This window comes from Phycodurus eques, chromosome 1, assembly GCF_024500275.1.
Source record: "Phycodurus eques isolate BA_2022a chromosome 1, UOR_Pequ_1.1, whole genome shotgun sequence".
Classification (NCBI taxonomy): domain Eukaryota; kingdom Metazoa; phylum Chordata; class Actinopteri; order Syngnathiformes; family Syngnathidae; genus Phycodurus; species Phycodurus eques.
In genome coordinates, this window is record NC_084525.1 from 25,869,226 (window position 1) to 25,893,186 (window position 23,961).

Below are 23,961 nucleotides of genomic sequence, written 5' to 3' on the forward strand. Positions count from 1 at the left end.
GACTTGGTCCTTAACACTGTATCACAAAGGACTCTTTAGTTACTCTTTAGTTGGGCACTTACTGTACCTTATGTTAAACATCTGGTCTTTGGTAGTTGATCAATTGTTAACATCCACATCAGCAAATAGCCATCTGGACCTTTCTTTGCATCATCTTGACAAGTTTACCACCTGGTTTTCTCCGGTGCAGCCTCGCCCACCTGTCCGACCTCTACTAGAATCTTCCATCCCGCTGCTATTCGCTGTGTGTTTGGCCGACTATATGCTGGTGGGCAATGTTATATATTCCTCCAATAACATGGTGCCTTAGAAGCAGCAGGGCGTTTGGGTACCATTTTAGGGCATACCAAAAAGAGCATAGAAATACACAGATAGGTGCCAACTGGTGTATTTTTCAGCAAATAGATTTTGTTATTCCTACATACAAATTCATGAGAAAATTAGTTTGCAAATGGAAATTTGCAAATCAGCGAGGGTTCACTGTACATCTCATCGACAAACAAGAGTAGGTACTGACTGCAGGAAGAAGGAGACGAGTGACACGCTGACTACGAGGAGATCTAACAAGTTGAACCAGTTCCTGCAGAAAGAGCCCTGGTGCAGGAACGCTCCGTGGACCGTCATCTGACGGAAAGACAGGCAGTGAGCGTGCAGGACAAACAAACCTGCACACAACATCACTCTTTCTTTACCTTGAACAGGATTTCAACAGTGAAGATGGAGGTGAAGGCATAGTCGGCATAACCCAGAACCTGAACACACATGCCATGACATCATCAGCATCAAACAGATGGACCAGCTCAAAACATAAATTAGATGAAATTTATTTTTTCTACACAGCACAGTGGACCCGCCTCAGACTCCTCTTTCTGCGTAGTTTCCATGTTTTCTCTGTGCTTGCCCTGGTTTTCTCTGAGTACTCCAGCTTTGGAGGTCCACTCCGGCTTCCACCACTCCGCATTCCAAAAATATGCACGTTCAGTTCATTGAAGACTCTGAATTGCCCAAAGGTTTGAATATGAGTGTCAATGATGTGTGCTCTGCATTTGGATGGTGGGGTAGGTGGGTTGTGAAAAAGAGTGGGTGAGTGTCTGGAAGTGACAATGTACTGTATGTTCCTGGTGATAATTGGAGAGTAGGGAAGGTGGGTTGAGGAAAAGTGTGCACAACAGTCAGGATCTTTCGTTGTACACTGTTGCCGGGGGTTGTAGGGAGAGTAGAGGACGTGTATTGTCGAAAAGAGTGGGCAATAGTGTGACGATGTAGATACAGGTGTGTTGCTGAAGATAGTACTAGTGCAGAGAAGGGTTGTGGAAAAGAGTGGGTGACAGTCTGTATCTGTCGATGTATAGTTTGTTACTGGGGATTGTTGGGAGAGTAGAGAAAGTGGGTTGTGGAAAAGAGTGGGCAACAGTCTGTATCTTATGTGGTACATACAGTGTGTTGCTAGGGGTTGTAGGGAGCGTAGAACAGGGGGTTGTGGAAAAGAGAGGACAGCAGTCCAGAACTGACGATGTACATATGTTGTCGGAAATGGGGGAGTAGAGAAGCTGGGTTGCGGAAAAAAGTGGGCGATAGTCCGTAGCTGAGGATATATGTTGTTGGATAGTAAGGGTGGAAGAGATGGTGGTGTTATTATGGACTGAACAGATGTGGTCCAGTAGCAAATAGCATTTGCACTTGGAGCTATGTAACTATCCATAGTAAACCTGTGGGGGGAAATAGTGTGTTTGGCCTGTGTGAAGCATGCAGTGTGTGAAGCAAACTCCAAACTCCGAACCAAAGGGGAGGCATTCACACACGCGCACGCACGCACGCACGCACTCACACGCACGCACGCACACACACACCCAAAGCTAACATCTGTACAATTGCTGGGCTTGTTGCGTGAGCACAGCTGCTGCTGCTCGCCGTGTGCGTGCCTATTTTCGGTGATTTTTCTGTCAGCCGCTGACCCACTTCTGGAATAATCCGCTCAATCCGCTGCCGTGGAGGCCTCCATGACTCCCATCTTTGTTCGCTATATCTGTTGACTTTTTTTGGGTGCCACAATGCACCTGTGTGTGTTTGGGAGAGGTATTGGGGGGTACTCACGTTGTTCCGAAAGGAGTGCGCTCTGATGGGATCTTCAGCAGCCAATGAGCACGAGCTGAGGATGATGAAGACCAGGATGAGGTTGGTGAAGATGTGGTGGTGGATCAGAGTGTGGCACGCCACTCGGATGCTGGAGACATACGCACGCACATGTCATGGGACATCTTTGAAGTCAGTGTATGGCGAGCAGGAACCCAAACTTACGGGTTTGTCTTGCTGAGGCAGAAGAACGCACTCCCGTCTGGGATGGGAAGAATCTTTTCTTTGGGCGGGGCCAAGTCAGCCATCTTTAGCTGCGCGCCGCCGTCTGATGGGAGGCCACAAATGATACATGGGTGATGTCATCGGGACATCAAGACAACCTCATTATGTCATCACTACTGTTCAACCCCAATTCCAATGAAGTTGGGACGTTGTGTTTAACATAAATACAAACAGAATACAATAATTTGCAAATCATGTTCAACCTATATTTAATTGAATAAAACTATAAAAACAATATATTTAATGTTCAAACTGATAAACCTTATTGTTTTTAGCAAATAATCATTAACTTAGAATTTTATGGCTGCAGCACGTTCCAACAATGCTGGGACCGGTGGGAAAAAAGAAAGTTGAGGAATGCTCATCAAACACCTGTTTGGAACATCACACAGGTGAACAGGCTAATTGGGAACAGGTGGGTGCCATGATTGGGTATAAAAGGAGCTTCCCTGAATTGCTCAGTCATTCACAAGCAAAGATGGGGCGAGGTTCACCTCTTTGTGAACAAGTGCGTGAGAACTAGTCGAACAGTTTAAGGACAATGTTCCTCAATGTACAATTGCAAGGAATTTAGGGATTTCATCATCTGCAGTCCATAATATCATCAAAAGGTTCAGAGAATCTGGAGAAATCACTGTATGTAACCGGCAAGGCCGAAAACCAACATTGAATGCCCGTGACCTTCGATCCCTCAGGCGGCACGGCATCAAAAACCGACATCAATGTGGAAAGGATATCACCACATGGGCTCAGGAACACTTCAGAAAACCAATGTCAGTAAATACAGTTCGGCGCTACATCCGTAAGTGCAACTTGAAACTCTACTATGCAAAGCAAAAGCCATTTATCAACAAAACCCAGAAACACCGCCGGCTTCTCTGGGCCCACGCTCATCTAAGAAGGACTGATCCAAAGTGGAAAAGTGTTCTGTGGTCCGACGAGTCCACATTTCAAATTGTTTTGGGAAATTGTGGATATCGTGTCCTCCGGGCCAAAGAGGAAAAGAACCATCCGGACTGTTATGGAGAGAAAAGTTTGAAACCCAGCATCTGTGATTGTATGGGGTTGTGTTAGTGCCAATGGCATGGGTAACTTACACATCTGTGAAGGCACCATTAATGCGGAAAGGTACATACAGGTTTTGGAGAAACATATACTGCCATCCAAGCAACGTCTTTTTCATGGACGCCCCTGCTTATTTCAGCAAGGCAATGCCAAACCACATTCTGCCTGTGTTACAACATCGTGGCTTCGTAGTAAAAGAGTGCAGGTACTAGACTGGCCTGCCTGCAGTCCAGACCTGTCTCCCATTGAAAATGTGTGGCGCATTATGAAGCTTAAAATACGACAGCGGAGACCCCGGACTGGCAAGCAAGAATGGGAAATAATTCCACCTACAAAGCTTCAACCATTAGTTTTCTCAGTTCCCAAACGTTTATTGAATGTTGTTAAAAGAAAAGGTGATGTAACACAGTGGTAAACATCACCCTGTCCCAGCTTTTTTGGAACGTATTGCAGCCATAAAATTCGAAATTAATGATTATTTGCTAAAAACAATAAAGTTGATCAGTTTGAACATTAAATATCTTGTATTTGTAGTGTATTCAATTAAATATAGGTTGAACATGATTTTCAAATCATTGTATTCTGTTTTTATTTATGTTTAACACAATGTTCCAACTTCATTGGAATTGGGGTTGTATATCATGTCTCCAATATTATTTGATGTGGTTATTCATGTGTACCTGTATTATTATAAATTATCTTTGAAGGAACTTGCTTGGTAAACAATAACTGTAAATGGCTTAGGAGAGAGATATTTGTGATTTGAAGGTCAATGGATAGTGGCTTTCTAATTTTATCCAACCTGGTCACTCCAAGAGCAAACCTCAACATCTTAATTTCCGCCACCCCCAGCTCTGCTTCCTGTTGTCTCTTCAGTGCCTCTGTCTCTAATCCGTACATCATGGCTGGCCTCACCACTGTTTTATAAACTTTGACCTTCATCCTAGCAGAGACTCAAAAGGATGCTTTATGTCTTGTACTCAATTGCACATGAGAAAACACACGGTAACACACGCTGTGTTATGTTCTTATGTTGATGTTGCTGTTCATTTGATTTCATTGTCTTTCAGTTACCTTGGTGGTCGCGGTGAGACGCGCCAGCAAACTATTGCAATCTGTAGGGTTTAAAACTGTCAGATTATTCGCTGCTGCCTACTGCCATGGCCCCGTTTGTATTCCTAGTATTCCGAGTCTCGAGTTCCCTGTCCACTGTTCAGTGGTACGTCCTACTTGTGTTATATTTTCTATTGTTTTCTGAGTAGTTTGCTTATATCCATGTTTAGGATTTATTGTTTGTTAGACAGCGGCACGGTAGCCAACTGGTTAAAGCGTCAGCCTCACAGTTCTGAGGTGCGGGGTTCAATCCCTGTCCCCGCCTGTGTGGAGTTTGCATGTTCTCCCCGTGCCTGTGTGAGTTTTCTCCGGGCACTCCGGTTTCCTCCCACATCCCAAAAACATGCGTGAATTGGAGACTCTAAATTGCCCGTAGGCATGACTGTGTGTGCGAATGGTTGTTAGTTTCTATGTGCCCTGCGATTGGCTGGCAACCGGTTCAGGGTGTACCCCGCCTCCTGCCCGATGACAGCTGGGATAGGCTCCAGCACGCCCGCGACCCTAGTGAGGAGAAGCGGCTCAGAAAATGGATGGATGGATGGATGGATGTTTGTTAGACACGCCTTTTTGCTGCAGCTCCGTCCACCAGCGCACCCTTACTTATTATTGTTTGGAGTAACTTGCCCCACAAAGCCCTTTTTCATCGTCGCTTTTGGTTGTACTTTTGTATTGTTTGTAGCCGCGTTTATCATGCGTCTTTTGTTCATTAAAATACTCATTCGTTCTACGGCTCGTTGTCTGTCTTGGGATCCTTTTCCATTTACACAATCTCCCTTGATACGCTGTAACTCAGATGGTGACAGACGCTTTGTAACACACAGGTGATAAAACGCAAATGGTGACATACATGGCGACGCACACATGGTAATACACAAAGTAACACACACATGGTCACACGCACGTTCTCACACACATGGTCACATGCGCTCAAATTGGCAAATTAGTTGATGAATGTTTTTCAAAGTAAAACCAGATGTTTGCAAATGTCTTATTTTAATTACATACAAAGATAATTAGTCTGCTTTCATTTACAGTTAAACAATGGCTCTAAATGATTAATTGATCATCAAAATAGTTGTCAATTAATTTGATCATCGATGAGTTGTCGATTAATCGATTAAAAGTTGCACCTCTAATGCACATGGTCACGCACACGCGGTAACACGCAGGTTGTAACACACACATGGTCACATTGTATGACATAATCTCACCATCTTCGCCTTCCGGAAGCTCCTCCTCTTCCTCGTACTCTGTGTCCTCGTCAATGTCCACCTGCGGACACCACATTAAAAAAAGTAAATAAAGGAGGCACGTGAAATCATAGTCGCCTTCTTCATCATTACCTTCACTTGCTTCTCCTCCTCTGCCTCTTCCTCCTCCGCTCCCTCCGTCTTCTTCCTGAATGGAGAACAAGACAAGGAGCAGACTCTCAGCCTCACTTACAGCTGGTCACGGCTGTCCCCTTCTTGCCGACACTTACTCTTTCGCTTTGTCGTCTCCGTCACCTCCGGCCAAATTGTCCACAGCAATGGCCAAGAAGACGTTGAGCAGGATGTCTGGTGTGCTTTAAGAATATAAAAAAAAAATTCCTGGCGCAAATTCAGGCAGAGGTGGCAGCGTTCTGATCATCCCCCGGCTTACTGGCTCAAACAAATACTCTTTTTGTTAAGTGTTTTGATGCATTTTCTTGTTCTTTACGGTTTTCTTTTTCGTCAATCATATACAATATTACTGTAAAATACAAAACAACAATACATTAATTTTAATCCATTTTTCTTCTTCTATTGTTGACTTATGGATAGCCGTTATCTCATGACACATCAAGGATTCGAGCCTGTAGTTTGTGGATGTGCTATCTCACAAGAACAGTAAGTCAAACAACAGTTTTAATTATTAATTATTAAGAGCTTTTACAGCCGAAGGTGGCCACCTCCAAATCCTAGGAAAAACCTTGAACATGTCAAAATTCAACACGAAACAATGGCTCATTTTGTAATGCGGCGTTTCTCAGGGTTCTTCGCTTGGCCCATTTTGGTTAGTCACAGACAGGAAGAGGACATGGCAAAGGATACAGTTTCCGCAAATAAACAGGATGACAAAGTAGATGCAGACGATCATCCCCGGAAAGACGGGGCCACCGTATGCCATGATACCATCGTACATTACCACGTTCCAGTCCTCGCCTGTCAGGATCTGCAACATATGGTCAGATCATCTTAAGCCAGCCGACAAGACCAAACACAAGTGACCTATTCAGTGGCATGCGCAGAGTGTGTGGTTCTGCAACTACTTTTCATGAATAGCCAACTGTCAGCCAAAGTTCGGCTGTGATTCCCAAAGGTGGGGTACGTGAGTCACATGACTGGACTTGAGTAGACTTGAGTTGGCCATTTTAGGACTTGGGACTCACTTAGCTCAGACTTTGGAAAACTTTGACTTGAGGTTCATGAATGAACGAATTAATAGATTGGATTTTTTTTCCAGGCAACATTATGATCAAATACATCACATAAAATTCAAAAGATACAAAAAAAGGTTTCCATATACAGTAGCTGACCAAAAGGCTTTTATCCTGAATATCCTGAAATATCAGTGTCTGTGACTTGAGAAATAGTTAATTTGTGTGTTCATCCATCCATTTTCTTCTGCTTATCCAAGGTTGTGTCACGGGGGCAGTAGTTTTAGCAGGGAAGCCCAGACTTCCCTCTGCTTAGGCACTTCATCCAGCTCTTCTGGAGGGATCCCGAGGTGTTCCCAGGCCAGCCGGGAGACATAGTCTCTCTAGCGTGTCCTGGGTCTCCTCCCGGTGGTACATGCCCGGAACACCTCAACAGGGAGGCGTCCAGGAGGCATCTTAATCAGATACCCGAGCCACCTCATCTGGCTCCTCTCAATGCAGAGGAGCAGCAGCTGTATTCTGAGCCTCCACCGGATGGCGGAACTTCTCACCCCATCTCTACGGGGGAGACCGGACACCCTGCAGAGGAAACTCATTTCGCCCGCTTGTATCCGGGATCTTGTTCTTTCGGTCACGACCCACAGATCGTGACCAGAGGTGAGAGTAGGAACGTAGATCGACCGATAAATTGAGAGCTTAGCTCCTTCTTCACCACAATGGACCAATACAAATTCCGCGTCAGTCCAGATGCTGCACGGATCCACTTGTCGATCTCACGTTCCATTCTTCGCTCACTTGTGAACAAAGCCCCTAAATACTTGAACTTGTCCACTTGGGGCAGGATCTCATCTCCGGAGAGGGAACTCCACCCTTTTCCGACTGGTTGGGTGAACTCCCATGCCCCCTCGAGTACTCTGCCGAGGGTGTAGAGCTGGTCCACTTTTCTACGGCCAGGACGAAAACCACACTGCTCCTCCTGAATAAGATATTCTATTCGACTTCCTGATGGTCCCTCCTCTCCAGCACCCTTGAATAGAGTTTACCAGGGAGGTTGAGGAGTGTGATGCCCCTGTAGTTGGAACACACCCTCCGGTCCCCCATCTAAAAAAATGGGACCACCACCCCAGTCTGCCACTCCAAAGGGAATGTCTCCCATGACCACGTGATGTTGCAGAGGTGTGACTACCAGGCCAGCCCCACAACATCCAGAAACTTTAGGAACTCCAGGTGAGTCTCATCCACCCCCGGGCCTTGCCACCAAGTAGCTTTTTAACCACCTCGGTGACCTTAACCCCAGAGGTAGGAGAGCCTGCCTCAGAGATACCCGACTCTGCTTCCTCTCTGGAAGGCGTGAATGTGGAATTGAGGAGGTCTTCGAAGTATTCTCCCCACCGAATCACAACGTCTTGAGTCGAGGTCAGCAGTGCACCATCAACACTGTGTATAGTGATTTCCCCCTCCTGAGACGCCGGATGGTAGACCAGAATTTCCTCGAAGTTGTCTGGAAGTCTTTCTCCATGGCCTCACTGAACTCCTCCCATGCCCGACTTTTTGCCTCAGCAACCATCAAAGTTGCATTCCGCTTGGCCAGCCAGTACCCATCAGCTGCCTCAGGAATCCCACAAGCCAAAAAGGCCCGATAGGACTCCTTCAGCTTGACAGCATCCCTCACCGCTCGTGTCCACCACCATGGGTTGCCACTACGACAGGCACCGACCACCTTACGGCCACAGCTCCGGTCGGCCGCCTCACCAATTGAGGTGCCGAACATGGTCCACTCGGATTCAATGTCCCATGCCTCCCCTGGGACGTGGGTGAAGTTCTGCCGGAGGTGGGAGTTGAAACTCCTTCTGACAGACGTTCCCAGCGGACCCTCACAATACGTTTGGGCCTGCCAGGTTGGACCGGCATCTTTCCCCACCCTCGGCGCCAACACACAACCAGGTGGTGATCAGTTAAAAGCGCCACCCCTTTCTTCACCCGAGTGTCCAAGACATGCGGCCGCAAGTCCGATGACACGACCACAAAGTCAATCATCAAAATGCGGCCTAGGGTGTCCTGGTGTCAAGTTCACATATGGACACCCTTATGCTTGAACATAGTTTCTATTATGGACAATCCATGATGAGCACAGAAGTCCAATAACAGAACTCTTCTCGGGTTCTGATCAGTCCCACCAGGTCTCACTGTCATTGTCCTCGTGAGCACTGAAGTCTCCCAGCAGAACGATGGAGTCCCCAGTAGGAGGTGGTGAGCCCATGGGAAGGGGGACCCACGTTACCCTTTTGGACTGTGCCCGGCCAGGCCCCATGCCTTCAAGCCCCACCTCCAGGCCTGGCTCCAGAGGGGTCCCCAGTGACCCGTGTCCGGGCAAGGGAAAACGTGACTCAATAATTTTTGGTATGTTCATAGTAAGCTAAATTATCCACTATCCTAACAGCTGTTTATTTTTTATTATTTATTTATTATTTATTTTTAGATTGAGAGTGCGGTATATTGCTTTATGACTCAGAATGTGCCTTGTTCTACACAGTATCAGTACCTTGCCACTTTGAGCCTGACATAATTGAGGTTGTTTCCAGCTGAACTTGTAGTCGATTATAATTCATAATAATGTATTTTCGTTTACCTTCTCTAAACCTACAGTATCTATTTTTAATTTTGCCATTGTCAGGATTTTTAAAAATATTTTAAGATAATTCATTAATGTCAAACCACAATTTCAGTTAGCAGAACTCTGTTGAGACAACTTCCACCTGCTACTGGAGAAAACCTCCAGCAGCAGATGAGAACCTCATCTTTGCGTCCTCCCTCTCCCCCGCCCCTCTCTGTTTTCAGCACCTGTCTTCAATCAGCCTCATCACCACTGGTGTATATAACCCTGCCTGTTCCCAGAAATCCTCGCGTAAGTATTGCAGCCTCTCCTAGCGGTACCACGGCCCACCTTATGCCAAGTAAGCTATTCTGTTCCTTGCTTCCCTTGTTAACTGTGTCTCCTCGTTCCCAGTGAACCCCTGTGTTCATGACCCACAAGATTCCTGCCACCAAGCCAGCCGCCTTTTCTGTCTGCTGCCTCCCACCTGTCCACGCCGCCGCCTGCCAACACATCCAGGACCACCTCCATAACCTTTCCTCAATAACATGTTCATCATTTTACATCTGCCTCCGCCTGCTCTTGGGTCCAGCTGCTCCCCACACGTGACAAAGGTACCCTAAAATATAGGGTAGCGAACCAGCACAAAAGGAAACAAACGATAAAGAAAAAGGCACTATTTGGTAAAACAAGCTTAGCTAAACCGTTGATCATTACTTACATTTGTTTCTGCTTGTATTATGAATGTGTCGGGTAAGGTTAGCAGGCTATATCTGCATTTCATTTCATAAAACTGTGTCTGTGGATTGTACGGAAAATTATGATTTCTCGGCCATGCCCTCAACAGTAATCAAAATGTAAAGGGAAAATGTCAAAGTTGTCTGTGTAGGTATCCCACTCGTTGGCCATGTGAGTCTTTCTGTAAGTCTTTTGACACTGCACTTGCTATGAAAAACTTGACACTGCTAAAATAGGCAGACTTACATCAGTGAAATAAATATACTAAGAGAGAACATGGACGTTGATGAGCATAAGGTATACAAGCAATAATGTGGGGGTCACTATGGTTGGAATGCAATCACAAATGTGTGGTAAACCTTTCGGTTTTAAGAATTTTATAGCTATTGAATTAAGTGGCTGCAAATTGTTACCCTAAATTTATGAGGTAAATTCTATAATTTCTTTTTTACAGTGTAGCTGGTAAAACATGCACTAAGCTTCATGTAGGTCATATGGTCAAATAAAAAAAAAACATTAACTAATAGACAATACGGATCAGAAACATGAAAAACAGGACAGCTAACTGACATCAGCGAGCTTACCTGGAAGCAGGTGAGCAGCGCCTGTGGGAAAGCGTCGAAGGTGCTGCGCTTGGTCTGTGTCTCGTCGAAGTTGAACTTGCCACCAAAGAGTTGCATTCCCAACAGGGCGAAAATGATGAGGAAGAGGAAGAGGAGCAACAGTAGCGAGGCGATGGACTTCATGGAGTTGAGCAGAGACGCCACCAGGTTGGACAGTGCCGTCCAATGGCTGCGTGGATGAGATAGTGATCAGCAGTGGTGGGATGGAACAAAGTACTGTACTTAAGTAGACTTTTTAGAATCATCTTTATTGACCAAGTATGTTAAAACTGTTTGGTTAGGTGTCCAGGATAGTGGTAATGCTGATCAACACCCAATGTGCAAATGATGCAGTTAAAAAATTGTCTGTCTAATTTAACAAAAGCTATGGGAGCATGTTGTTTTGATAGCAAGTCCAATGATTTTTTTTCCCTCTCAGTATGAGTAATATGTATGAATGAGTATCAGGTGTCACCTAGTGAGAGGGGAAAAACAGCAGAGTCGTGATTTAAAGTCATCATAACGACATTTAAAGTCGACAGGACGCTATTTAAAGTCATCGTGAGGTGATTAAAGTCATCATGATGAGATTTAATGTCAACAATTGATGTTTGAAAAGAGATTTAATGTCAACAATTGACGACATGATTCCGGTTAACATAAAATTAACATACAACGTCAACAATTGACGACTGGCGATCATGTGGGATTTGGTTGCTACGCAAGACTGTTTACCGGGATCCTCACATCAATTGTTCACTTTAAATCTCATCATGACAACTTTTATATCATCACGATACTTTATATTGCGTCCTGTCGACTTTAAAGGTCATCAAGAGGACTTTACATCATGTCTGGCTTTTTTTTTTCTCGAAAATTTCATCGTAAATATGGAAGCTAATAAAAGTGGAAAACTATTTTGTGTGCAGACAAGTTTCATCGCGCGGCGTCTTCTCACCGCGTGACCTTGAAGATTCGCAGCAGCCGGACGCAACGTAGCACGGAGATTCCCAGCGGTGGCATGATGCCCAGTTCCACCAGGATGGTCTCCATGATGCCGCCGCACACCACGAAGCAGTCAAAGCGGTTGAAAAACGCCACAAAGTAATGAGCCAGGCCCAGGCTGTACATCTTCAGAAGCATCTCCACCGTGAACAGTGACAGCAGCACCTTGTTGGCGATATCTGCATGCCGCACGCACATGGTCACACGCACACGGTTTCACACACACACGGTAACATGCATGTAACACACATATTGTAATGCACACTTGGTCACATACATGGTAACACATATGGTCACACACACTACGTATCAGAGACCTGGTCACACACATGTAACATGTTCATGGTAACTCACACATGGTAACACAAAATCTGTACAAAATCTGTATAGTGTATATATGATCTATTATTAACATAATGTTTGATATTACGTGAAAGGGGACGTGTGAGAGGCTTGATTTTACAATCTCGCTTCAATTTACCACCTCACCAACTGCGCCGGTAAATTTCCATGTCTCCAAAATGTGCATAGGCATGGGTTAACATTTCCGTTCATGTGCATACCTTTTCCCCATCAAGTTTTTTTTTTTTTTTTGGATAGGTCACATACTGCAGGAAATTGGGTACGCATCTTTCAGGCCCCGTTTTGTGCATATGCAGTGTTTATAAGTGAGGCCCCAGGTCACACACACGTGACACATACATGGTCACACACAATTGATAACACACACAGTAACATGTATATGACAATACACTTTAATTAACACACACACACACACACACATGGAAACACACACTGTCACATACACTTGGTAACACAGACCTGGTCACACAGACTTGACATGAACTGTCATGGTCTGTGTTTTGGTTTGGGTTGTGTTTAGTTTTGTTCCATGTTTTCCTGTGTTCCATGTTTGTCGTGTGCTCATTAAGTTGTTGTGTCCACCTGTTCTCGTCTGCTTTGTGTCAACCAATCAGCTCTCTCCAGCCACTCATGTCTTGTCCAGGTGTTCCTCGTTGTCTCGTCTATCTGTTTGTATTTAGTTCCCTGGTTTCTTTCAGTTCTTGTCGGTTCATTGTCGTTGTCACATGTCTCTGCCATGTCATAGTCGTCAGTTGTCTTTGTCATTGTGGTATGTCATTGTCAGGTGTCATTTTCCGTTTCTATTCCACGTCTTACTCACAGTTCATAGTTTGTTTCCAGTTTTAGATATTCGAGTATTTCTTTGCTACTTTGATTTGAGTGGTATCTGTTGTGGGACTTTGTTCAGTTTTCCCTTTTCTAAGATTAAATATTATTTTGAGACTCCCGCACTCCTGCCTTGCCTCCCTGCTTCCCTGCAATTGGGTCCACCATGTTCTCACCTTGCGTTACTCGCCCTCGCCTTAACCACGTACGTGACAGAATGAACCGACCAGAACAGGACCCAGCGGGAAGAAGATGGCGTCACCCTGGACACCACCAAACTGCCTCCCACCGTCCTCAGCCTGCCATCCATACCTACCCTCCTCCAGTAAGCCCAATCGTTCAGTCTTTTCTGTCCTTTTCATCGGGTCCCCCCACTTGTCCTAGTTATTCACCATGCCCTACTATTTTACATCCACATGTTTCTTTAGATTCTGATTTTTCTGATTGTGAAGATGGCCCCGATTTAGTTAACCTTCTGTCTGATTCTGACTCTGACACAGACTTAGATTTTTCTGGTTCCTTCCCTAGTTTATCCCGTCCTCGTCAGTTTTTGTCACGTCTCCCCATTTCCAACCCCAGTGAGTCCAAAACCTTTCCCTCGGACCTTTTCTTGGGCACCCGTTTGGCCATCTACCCGGGACCGCCGCGTGGTGGCCAACGGAGGCGCCCAAGTAAAGGTCAAATTTTGCCCCCTCGTTTTTTCCCTGTTCACAAGTCACTTAATTTTTCACCTGTTCCCACACGTTGTTCCACGGCTCCACTTAAGTCACGTCCAGTCAAACCTGCCCCCAAGCCACCATGTTCTGTACCAGCCATTTTTCCTAGTTCACCTTCCCGAGACCTTGTGCACTCTTCCACTCCCGTACCCTCTACTCCCAAACCTCAATGGCGGCAGGCTGAGGAAGCGACTGCAGGCCCCGTTCCTGCTCCTCGGCAGCTGCGGCAGGCTCCCGCTCCTGCTCCTCGGCAGCTGCGCCAGGTTCCCGCTCCTGCTCCTCGGCAGCTGCGCCAGGTTCCCGCTCCTGCTCCTCGGCAGCTGCGCCAGGTTCCCGCTCCTGCTCCTCGGCAGCTGCGCCAGGTTCCCGCTCCTGCTCCTCGGCAGCTGCGCCAGGTTCCCGCTCCTGCTCCTCGGCAGCTGCGCCAGGTTCCCGCTCCTGCTCCTCGGCAGCTGCGCCAGGTTCCCGCTCCGGCGGCGCTCGTCCAGCGGCCGCCACCCGTCCTTGCTCCGGCGGCGCTCGTCCAGCGGCCGCCACCCGTCCTTGCTCCGGCGGCGCTCGTCCAGCGGCCGCCACCCGACCCCGCTCCGGCGGCGCTCGTCCAGCGGCCGCCACCCGACCCCGCTCCGGCGGCGCTCGTCCAGCGGCCGCCACCCGTCCTTGCTCCGGCGGCGCTCGTCCAGCGGCCGCCACCCGACCCCGCTCCGGCGGCGCTCGTCCAGCGGCCGCCACCCGACCCCGCTCCGGCGGCGCTCGTCCAGCGGCCGCCACCCGACCCCGCTCCGGCGGCGCTCGTCCAGCGGCCGCCACCCGACCCCGCTCCGGCGGCGCTCGTCCAGCGGCCGCCACCCGTCCTTGCTCCGGCGGCGCTCGTCCAGCAGCCGCCACCCGACCCCGCTCCGGCGGCGCTCGCCCAGCGGCCGCCACCCGTCCTTGCTCCGGCGGCGCTCGTCCAGCGGCCGCCACCCGTCCTTGCTCCGGCGGCGCTCGTCCAGCGGCCGCAACCCGTCCTTGCTCTGGCGGCGCTCGCCCAGCGGCCGCAACCCGTCCTTGCTCTGGCGGCGCTCGCCCAGCGGCCATCACCCGTCCTTGCTCTGGCGGCGCTCGCCCAGCGGCCGCCACCCAACCCTATTGCCTGGCCCCTGCATTACCATTGGCTTCGGCACCGTGGCCGTCCGCCTGAATGGCCCTGTAAAGACCCTGGTGCTTGGCGTCCTGGACGACCTCCTGAACCGCTCAGCCAAGCACCTCACCCTGGGTGGCCTGGATGGCCACCAGACTGACCTGAGGGGTGGACTCTGTACCCTCCTCCAGGCCCCCTTCCGCCCACCCTGGGTTGGTGACTTTTTGGTTGTTTGGGGAACGTCTGGGATCCGTTCCTTTAGAGGGGGGGTACTGTCATGGTCTGTGTTTTGGTTTGGGTTGTGTTTAGTTTTGTTCCATGTTTTCCTGTGTTCCATGTTTGTCGTGTGCTCATTAAGTTGTTGTGTCCACCTGTTCTCGTCTGCTTTGTGTCAACCAATCAGCTCTCTCCAGCCACTCATGTCTTGTCCAGGTGTTCCTCGTTGTCTCGTCTATCTGTTTGTATTTAGTTCCCTGGTTTCTTTCAGTTCTTGTCGGTTCATTGTCGTTGTCACATGTCTCTGCCATGTCATAGTCGTCAGTTGTCTTTGTCATTGTGGTATGTCATTGTCAGGTGTCATTTTCCGTTTCTATTCCACGTCTTACTCACAGTTCATAGTTTGTTTCCAGTTTTAGATATTCGAGTATTTCTTTGCTACTTTGATTTGAGTGGTATCTGTTGTGGGACTTTGTTCAGTTTTCCCTTTTCTAAGATTAAATATTATTTTGAGACTCCCGCACTCCTGCCTTGCCTCCCTGCTTCCCTGCAATTGGGTCCACCATGTTCTCACCTTGCGTTACTCGCCCTCGCCTTAACCACGTACGTGACAATGAACAGAGTTAAACACTCTTGGGGACTTGGGGACACACACATGTAAAAATACACATAGTAACATGTACATGGTAACACATTTACTAACACACAGTAACACACATTACACACATAATACACACATCGTAACATGCACAAGGTTTTTTTAGTAACACACACGTAACATGTACATGGTAACACACACTTGGTAACACACAACATATAGCAACATACACATGGTCTCATACATGGTCACATGCTGACCATGCGCATGCTCATCATCATGAACTTCATCACGCACACACGGCGGCACACACAACATTTAAAGAGTGAGAGCGGTGGCCGTACCCTGCACCTGCGTCAGCCAATCAGGTTGGTTGTAGTGCTCGGAGGCGCTGAGGGACGTGTTGAGGAAGACAAGCAGCAGGACCAGCCAATAGAATGTCACAGATTTGACCGCAGTGCGACAGTTCCTGCGACACACTCGGTTCCAGCGTCGCAGAGTACGACTGGATCCACAGAGGTGGCAAAATGTCACCGTGAGGTCACTTCCTGTCAGCCTGCTTACTCCACCCAAAAAGTTTTTTATTTATTTATTTATTTTAATCTGAACTCACCAGCAGCTGATCTTCATCATTCGAGCACTAAAACAAAAAAGGGAGGTTAACTGCTAGGCTAACCGGCCAACCAGATCCTGTGTGGTTTGATCAAGGTGTGTGGGTGTGTGCGTGTGTGTGTGTGTGTGTGTGTGTATGTGTGTATGCGTGCGTGCGTGCATGTGTTACCAGCAGGCCTGGCAGCAGTTGGTGTGTTCTTCATCGATGTTCTCCGTGTTCTCAGACGCCGTTTCGCTGGCAGGAAGACTTGCTGAGTGAGAGAGACAACTTGTGTAACCCGTTGACACCGGTTATGAAGTTTAGAGAAGTTTCTGTTCCGAATGTTTGATCGCCTGTCTACTGAGGTCCCCAGGTGTGTGTGTGTGTCTCACCGTGTGTTTCATTGGAGTGACTGAACCATCCAAACTTCCCTTTCTTCTTATCTGACAGATCACCCAGAGATGGACCTACACACAAACACACAACCATCTCATGTATCTTCACGCACACTTGCAAGAACACACACACACAAACACACACTCACGCGAGTTTCTATCCTCGTCCAGCTCGTCCATGTCCTCAGCCTGTGTGATCCAGTCCATGTATCCACACAGGTCCTCCTCCATTTGCTGCTTCTCGCGGAGCTTCTGGAAGTCTCCGCGAGCTTTCGCCTTCTCCCTTTCCTTGCTGAACTCTCTGCGACGTGAACACAAAATCGCTCAATGCTTGACAATAATAAAGGCATGATAATGCAACAATAACATAGCAATAACACACCAATCACGCAACAGTAAAGAACAAAAACACAGCATAATACAACTAACATAACAATAATGCAACATCAACAATGCAATAATAAGTTTAATAAGTTTAATTTTTATCTCTGTGAAACACTTTGTGTTGCATTCCTTATGTATGAAAAGTGCAATATAAATAAAATGTTATTTGACTTAAACTTAAATTTTATTTGACTTAAACAGTAATAAAACAATGTAACAATAATAATAATAACAATAATAATAACACAGCAGTAATGCAACAGCACTGTAACATTAACACATTCTCTCCTTGCTGAACTCTGAGACATAACATTAACACAACAATCGTATCACAGTAACATAACAATAACACAACAATAATGTAGCTGTAAGGTAACAATAACATATCACTGACATAACAATAACAATAATAACACAAAAACACCTTAACAGTAACGCAACAATAACAGCAAAAGCTTAACAATCATTTAAATATAGCACTATAACACCACAATATCAAATAGTAATCTAACAATACAACATCAATGACATAACAATATAGTACAGTAACAATAATGTATCAGTAACATAAGAATTACACAACAAAAATGTAACAGTGACTCAACAAAAACGCAACAGTGACGTTCAGGTTTGAGCAACAGGGATCTTTTCGAGAAGTGTGACCTTACTGACCCGCTGAGGACGCCAAGAACCAGGTTGAGAACGAAGAAGGAGCCAAAGATGACCAGACTGACAAAGTAGACCCATGGCAACTCGAAGCCGATGGCGTCGTTCATCTGTGCGCATAACCGGTTAATTAAGAGGGAGAATGCTACGAGAGCCATAAGAGACATAATTTTGGATTACCTCTCTCACACACTACTGAAATTCTCTTATACACTACTAAAACCCTCTCGCACACGACTGATGTTTCCATCTTACACATACGACAGAATCACTCTCTTACACACATTATAATACTGAAATACGTGTTTCAGTATTGACCATGAGAGAATTTCAGAAGTGTATGTGAGCAAATACAATTCTGTAGTGTGGGAAAACGCTTCAGCAGTGTATAAGAGTGTTTCCATCGTGTGTGTAAAAGGGAAAAAGTGTGTAGTTTCAGTAGCGTGTGTGAGAGTGTTACCGTAGTGTGTGTGAGAGCATTTCAGTAGCGAATTTGCTATCTTTTTAGGACTGCATAAGCAAAATAAAATCTATGGTATGTGTGAGAGTGTTTCAGTAGTGCGTGTGAGTAAAAAAAGAATACTAAGTGTGCCGAGATCATTTTACACTTGAGACTGTGTGAGTCCCAGGATGCACATGTCTGGAAAAATTGCACTTCAACAGGTATTAAACATTTGGCACATAGGTATAGAGTCATTAACCCATGAAAGAGGACGCCCCCCCCCTTCCAAAATAGTCTTAAAGCCTGCCAAATTTGAATGAATTAAAAAAAAAAAAAAACATGTATAGTACTCGAAAGCATTTGGACTTTGTCACTGTTTTAAAATCAGATGCCATACATTTTAAGGTCACTGTTATTTTTTTAGTCTTTATTTTTATTTATTTTATGAATGTTGTTGTGTTATGTACTGTATAATTTCTGCTGCCTCTTGGCTTATGAAAAATACTTTATCTCACAATAAGCTTTTACCGGGTTAAATAAAGGATAAATAAAATGTGAAATAAGGCCTGACCTTGAGCTGCTGGACTGTGCTGTGAGATTTTTACCTGTCAATCAAATGACACTGAAAATGAGTTTGCTGAGGTCAACGACCGTGTGTTATGTGGGGAACACACACACACACACACACACATCTTTGAGCGCTGACGTTTTAATGATGTTGCCACGGACGAGTGAGCTTTTGAGCTCCAGCTCTTAGCTTGCTAGCTCTTTAGCTCACAGGCTAGCGAGTGTAATAAATACAGTCCCAGTTGTGTGAATCTATGGAGCAAACGCCGTTCTTCCAGCGGCTTGCTGCGTCGAGAGCGGCCCGACGGGTGTTATCACAACAATGAAAATGTATCGAGCGCAGAAAAAAAAATCCCCTTTTCCATTGTATGGAACGATAACAGTAATATGTTTCTGAGGTTTTCAGCAGTGTGTACAGTATGAGAGCGTTTCAGCAACGATAATGAGAGTGTTTCAGCAGAGTGTGAGTATTTCAGCAGTGTGTGAGTGGAAAAAAAATGTGTAGTGTGAGAGTGTTTCAGTTGTGTGTGTGAGAGCATTTCAGTAGTGTGAACAACATTTCAGTAGTGTGTATGAGAGTGTTTCAATTGTGTGACAGAGTTTCAGTTGTGAATTTGAGAGCTCTTCTGTTGAGTGTGTGAGAGAATTTCAGTAGTGTGCATGAAAGCGTTTCAGTAGTGAGTGTGAGTGTTTCAAGTAGTGTGTATGAGAGCGTTTCAGTTGTGTTTGTGTGGTAATCCTGAATTATGTCCGTGTGGTGGTTGGTTGGTTCTCACCCAGTACAGGACGTCGGTCCAGCCCTCCATGGTGATACATTGGAACACCGTTAACATGGCGAAGAAAAAGTTGTCAAAATTGGTAATGCCTCCGTTGGGCCCATCCCATCGCCCACGACATTCTGAGCCGTTCAACGTGCACTGGCGGCCGTGACCCGCGAAGGCGCACGGCACCGGGTCGTCCTCCACATACATGTCTGCAGGGATGAAAATATTAACTACAGCGGTTCTCAGTGGGAGTCCACAAGTTATAACCTATGCAAAATAATATGCAATAAATTACAATATCTCATCATTTTTTTAAATACCTATGAATGGGGATCAGCTTACCAATAAAACAAACATCCATCAATCCTTTTTTTACACTGCTTGTCCTCACTAAGGTTGCGGGTATGCTGGAGCCTAACCCAGCTAACTGCGGGCGAGAGGCGGGGTACACCCTCAACTTGTTTGCCAGCCAATCACAGGGCACAAATAAAAAAACAATCATTCACACGCACATTCACACCTATAGGCAATTTAGAGTCTTCAATCAACCTACTATGCATGTTTTTGGAATGTGGGAGGAAACCAGAGTACCCGGAGAAAACCCACACGGACACGGGGACCACCGTGCCACCTAAAAAAACATAATGAACTAATTTCTCCTCCATACCTTAGCTTTTGCCAATTGAAAGCTCTTAATATGATCGTGACATATCATCACAAACTCTTAAAGCCCTACATGAAAAAAAAATAATTCTTCTCAAGTTCTTTTTTTTTTGCATAGTTTCCCCACTTTAATGTTTCCCGACTTTAATGTTCAAGATCATCAAAAAAAAAATTTCAAGATCATGAAAACAAGCAATAACAGAAACATAACATGTTTTTAAAGGGTGATTTTATTGATTGATTGATTAATTCATTCAGAAAAATAACTATTGCTACCTCATCCTGTGTGGAAAATTAATTGCCAACCTTGGTAAATTAACTGTGGCTAAGCAAATTTTTGGGGAACGATTAGTTCATTTTCACTGACCGGCAAGCCTGATTACTTCCAGACATGTTCAATCAAGAAATGACTGAAATAGAACCTGTCTGACAAAATTAAGTTTGCCAAAAGATCTAAAAATGTGGCAACAAAATGCCAAAATCCCCCAAAATTCAAGAACAGATGAAAAAAAAAGTAATTAATATTTATAAGTCTGGAAAGGGTTACAAAGCCATTTCTAAAGCTTTAGGACTCCAGCAAACCACGGTGAGTGCCATTATCTACAAAGGGAGAAAACATGGAACATGGTAGTGAACCTTGCAAATAGTGGCAGGCATACAAAAATTAATCATACAAAAAGCACAGAGACGACTCATCCAGGATGTCACAAAGGAACCCAGGCCAACAACTAAAGAACTGCAGGCCTCCCTTGCCTCATTTAAGGTCAGTGTTCATGACTCAACAATAAGGAAGAGACTGGGAAAAATGGCATCTGTGGCAGAGTTTCAAGGCCAAAACCACTGCTAACCAAAAATATCAGAAAGGCTTGTCCTTTGATTTCCAAGATGATCAATTCAACGCCCTAAGAATCAAATGACCTGGATGAATGAGAATATTCACAGGCACAATTCCCAAGATTTTTGGGAGCCTATTCTATGGACGACAAGATGAAAATGTGTGTGTCTCGTTATATCTGCTGTACATAGAAAAACAGCATTTCAGAAAAAGAACATCGTACCCACAGTCAAACATGGTGGTGGTAGTGTGATTGTCTGGGACTGCTGTCGTACTTCAGGACCTGGACGACTTACTGTGATTGATGGTACCCTGAATTCTGCTCTTATCCTTAAAATCCTTAAGGAGAATGTTCGGCCATCAGTTTTATGAGCCCAAGCTAAAGCGCACTTGGGTTCTGCACTTGGACAACGATGCAAAACACACCAGCAAGTCAACCTTTGAATGGCTTAAAAAAGAAAAATTAAGGTCTTGGCCTGGCCTCGTCAAAGTCTGGACTTGAATCCAATTGAAATGTTGTGGCATGACCTTAAAAAGGCCATTCACGCTTTGAAACCCCTCCAGTGTTCCTAAATTCAAACAATTCTGCAAGGAAGAGTGGGGCAAAATATCTCCACAGAGATGTGAAAGACTCATTGCCAGTTATAGAAAATGCTTGTTTTCAGTTGTTGCTGCTGAGGATGGCCCAAGCAGTTATTAGGCTTGGAGAGGTCATTACTTTTTCCACACAGGTCCTGGTAGCTTTGAATAGGTTTTTTCCCTTCATGAATAAAATTAACATTAAAAACTAAATTTTATGTTTACTTTGGTTATCTTTGTCTGACATTTAAATTTGTTTGACAATCTTAAACATGTAAGTGGGAAAACTATGCAAAAAATAAGGATTTGAGAAGGGGGCAAATACCGAAGGTTGTCAATACTGACTGTGCTTTCTAGAGTAGCTCCTGTCTTTTCATACCCATGTTGTTCGTGTCAGCAGTGCATGCCAGCTAGTGATGATGGATAAAATTTAATTGAATTACATTTTGAATTTAAAAATTTATATTGTCAAACTGTAGATTGAAAGCACAAAAAATAGTCCTATTGCATTTAGGCACATGTTTGTTATGTTTAATGTTCATCTACCAGTTTCTATATAGTAGCAGGTTCTGTGCATGCGTCCGATGAAGAGCTCCAAGCCGATGATGGCGTAGATGATGATGACGAAGAGGACCAGCAGAGCGATGTGGAGCAGGGGAACCATGGCCTTCATGATGGAGTTCAGCACGATCTGCAGACCTGTCCACACACGTACGTCAGCGCCCATGATGTGATGTCACCACCGCCACCGCTGCGCACACTCACTGGGAACTCCTGAAACCAGCCTGAGGGGCCGCAGGACCCGGAAGGCGCGCAAAGCTTTGACGTCCAGACCTCCAGGTTTGCCCGGCATGTGGTGTGTGCTCGCCTGCTCGCCTGACTTGTGCGTCATGGTCTCCAGGACGACGCTGAACAAACTGTTACGGAGACAGGAAGCCGCATTATCAAATCACAGCAACCACTTCCACAAGTCTTCAACACTGTGTGAAAACCAAGTTCCAGTGGTGTGAAGGATGGTCCATGCCACATATGGACTCAGACAGATCAGGTGGGACAGGAAGATCTTCACACTCACTCAACTTAGACTAAACTGAAGTGGACCCTGAGGCTCATATTTAACAAGCTGAAGACAAGTCCAGCTCATCCTAAGAGCTTGTGACATGAGCGCAGTAGAGAATCAGGCTGATAACATACCAATAACACAGCAATAATGTAACAGTAATGTAACAATAGCATAATGACAACTTAACAGTAATGTAACAATATCATAAACACAATGTAAAAGTACTGTAACAATAGCTTAACAATAATGCAACAACATAACAACAAGGCGACAATCACATAATGACACAGCAGTAATGCAACAATAATGTAACTATAGCATAAAAACACTGCAACAATAATGTAACAACAATGACCTGACAACAACAACATAACTATGCAACAGCAATGTAACAATAATGCAAATAACCCAATATAAATGCAACAATATGGTAAATATAACATAATAATGAGGCAACAACAATGCAATGTAACACCAAAAAAATTACATTAATAATCGAATGATAGCAGTAAAGTAACAATATCATAACAACAATATAACAGTAATGTAACAATTTCGTAATAATAATGTAACACCAACAACAATGCAAAAATATCAATGACACAACAGCAACATCACAACATTGTAACAGGAGTGCTACAATTGCATAAAAATAACCAAACAGTGACATAACAATTTAACAGTAACGTAAAAATAACATGCAATAGTAATGTAACAATAGCCTATATAAAAAAAAATGCAACAATGATGCAACAACAACGTAAGAAAGGCGCAACGATGTTAATGACAACAGTATCGTAAAGATAATGGAAATAACACAATAACATACTGTAGCAATGAGGCAACAATAATGGAATAAAAACATAACACTGATGTTCAAAATAACACAATATCACAACAATAATGGAGCAACAAAACAACAATATAACAATAACATAATAATTATAGGAACCACAGCACGCCCATGACCCTAGTGAGGATAAGCGGTAGGTAAAATGAATAGCTGGATGGCGGGCATAACAATGACCAAGCAGGAACGTACAAACAACACAACAATAACATAACACTGATATAACAATACCACAATAAAAATGCAAAAATATATCAAGGATAATGTAAAAATAAAGACAAGGACATAAAAATAACATACCGGTAATGATGCAACTAAAGCATAATAATGAACTCACAGAAATGTAACAGTAATGTAAAAATAATATAACAGGAATAATGCAAGAATAACACAACGTTGGTTTTCTCCGGGTGCTCCGGTTTCAACCCACATCCCAAAAACATGCACG

At 45.0% G+C, this 23,961-nt stretch overlaps 1 protein-coding gene across 2 annotated transcripts in view; it reads right to left on the reverse strand.

Annotated features, from left to right (window-relative positions):
* Window positions 1–23,961, reverse strand: part of cacna1fb (calcium channel, voltage-dependent, L type, alpha 1F subunit) — an 88,884-nt gene that overhangs the window by 36,914 nt on the left and 28,009 nt on the right. For both annotated transcript variants that reach the window (XM_061685121.1, XM_061685110.1), the window contains exons 6-24: window positions 22,366–22,517; window positions 22,147–22,299; window positions 19,536–19,732; window positions 17,757–17,860; window positions 16,850–17,001; window positions 16,698–16,772; window positions 16,495–16,576; window positions 16,327–16,353; window positions 16,058–16,218; window positions 11,826–12,051; window positions 10,850–11,057; window positions 6,609–6,729; window positions 6,017–6,092; window positions 5,880–5,934; window positions 5,748–5,808; window positions 2,299–2,401; window positions 2,095–2,224; window positions 693–752; window positions 518–624 (exon numbers count right to left, since the gene is read on the reverse strand). In XM_061685121.1, coding sequence (XP_061541105.1) covers window positions 518–624; window positions 693–752; window positions 2,095–2,224; window positions 2,299–2,401; window positions 5,748–5,808; window positions 5,880–5,934; window positions 6,017–6,092; window positions 6,609–6,729; window positions 10,850–11,057; window positions 11,826–12,051; window positions 16,058–16,218; window positions 16,327–16,353; window positions 16,495–16,576; window positions 16,698–16,772; window positions 16,850–17,001; window positions 17,757–17,860; window positions 19,536–19,732; window positions 22,147–22,299; window positions 22,366–22,517 — 2,250 coding nt within the window. The remainder of the gene's footprint in view (window positions 1–517; window positions 625–692; window positions 753–2,094; window positions 2,225–2,298; window positions 2,402–5,747; window positions 5,809–5,879; window positions 5,935–6,016; window positions 6,093–6,608; window positions 6,730–10,849; window positions 11,058–11,825; window positions 12,052–16,057; window positions 16,219–16,326; window positions 16,354–16,494; window positions 16,577–16,697; window positions 16,773–16,849; window positions 17,002–17,756; window positions 17,861–19,535; window positions 19,733–22,146; window positions 22,300–22,365; window positions 22,518–23,961) is intronic.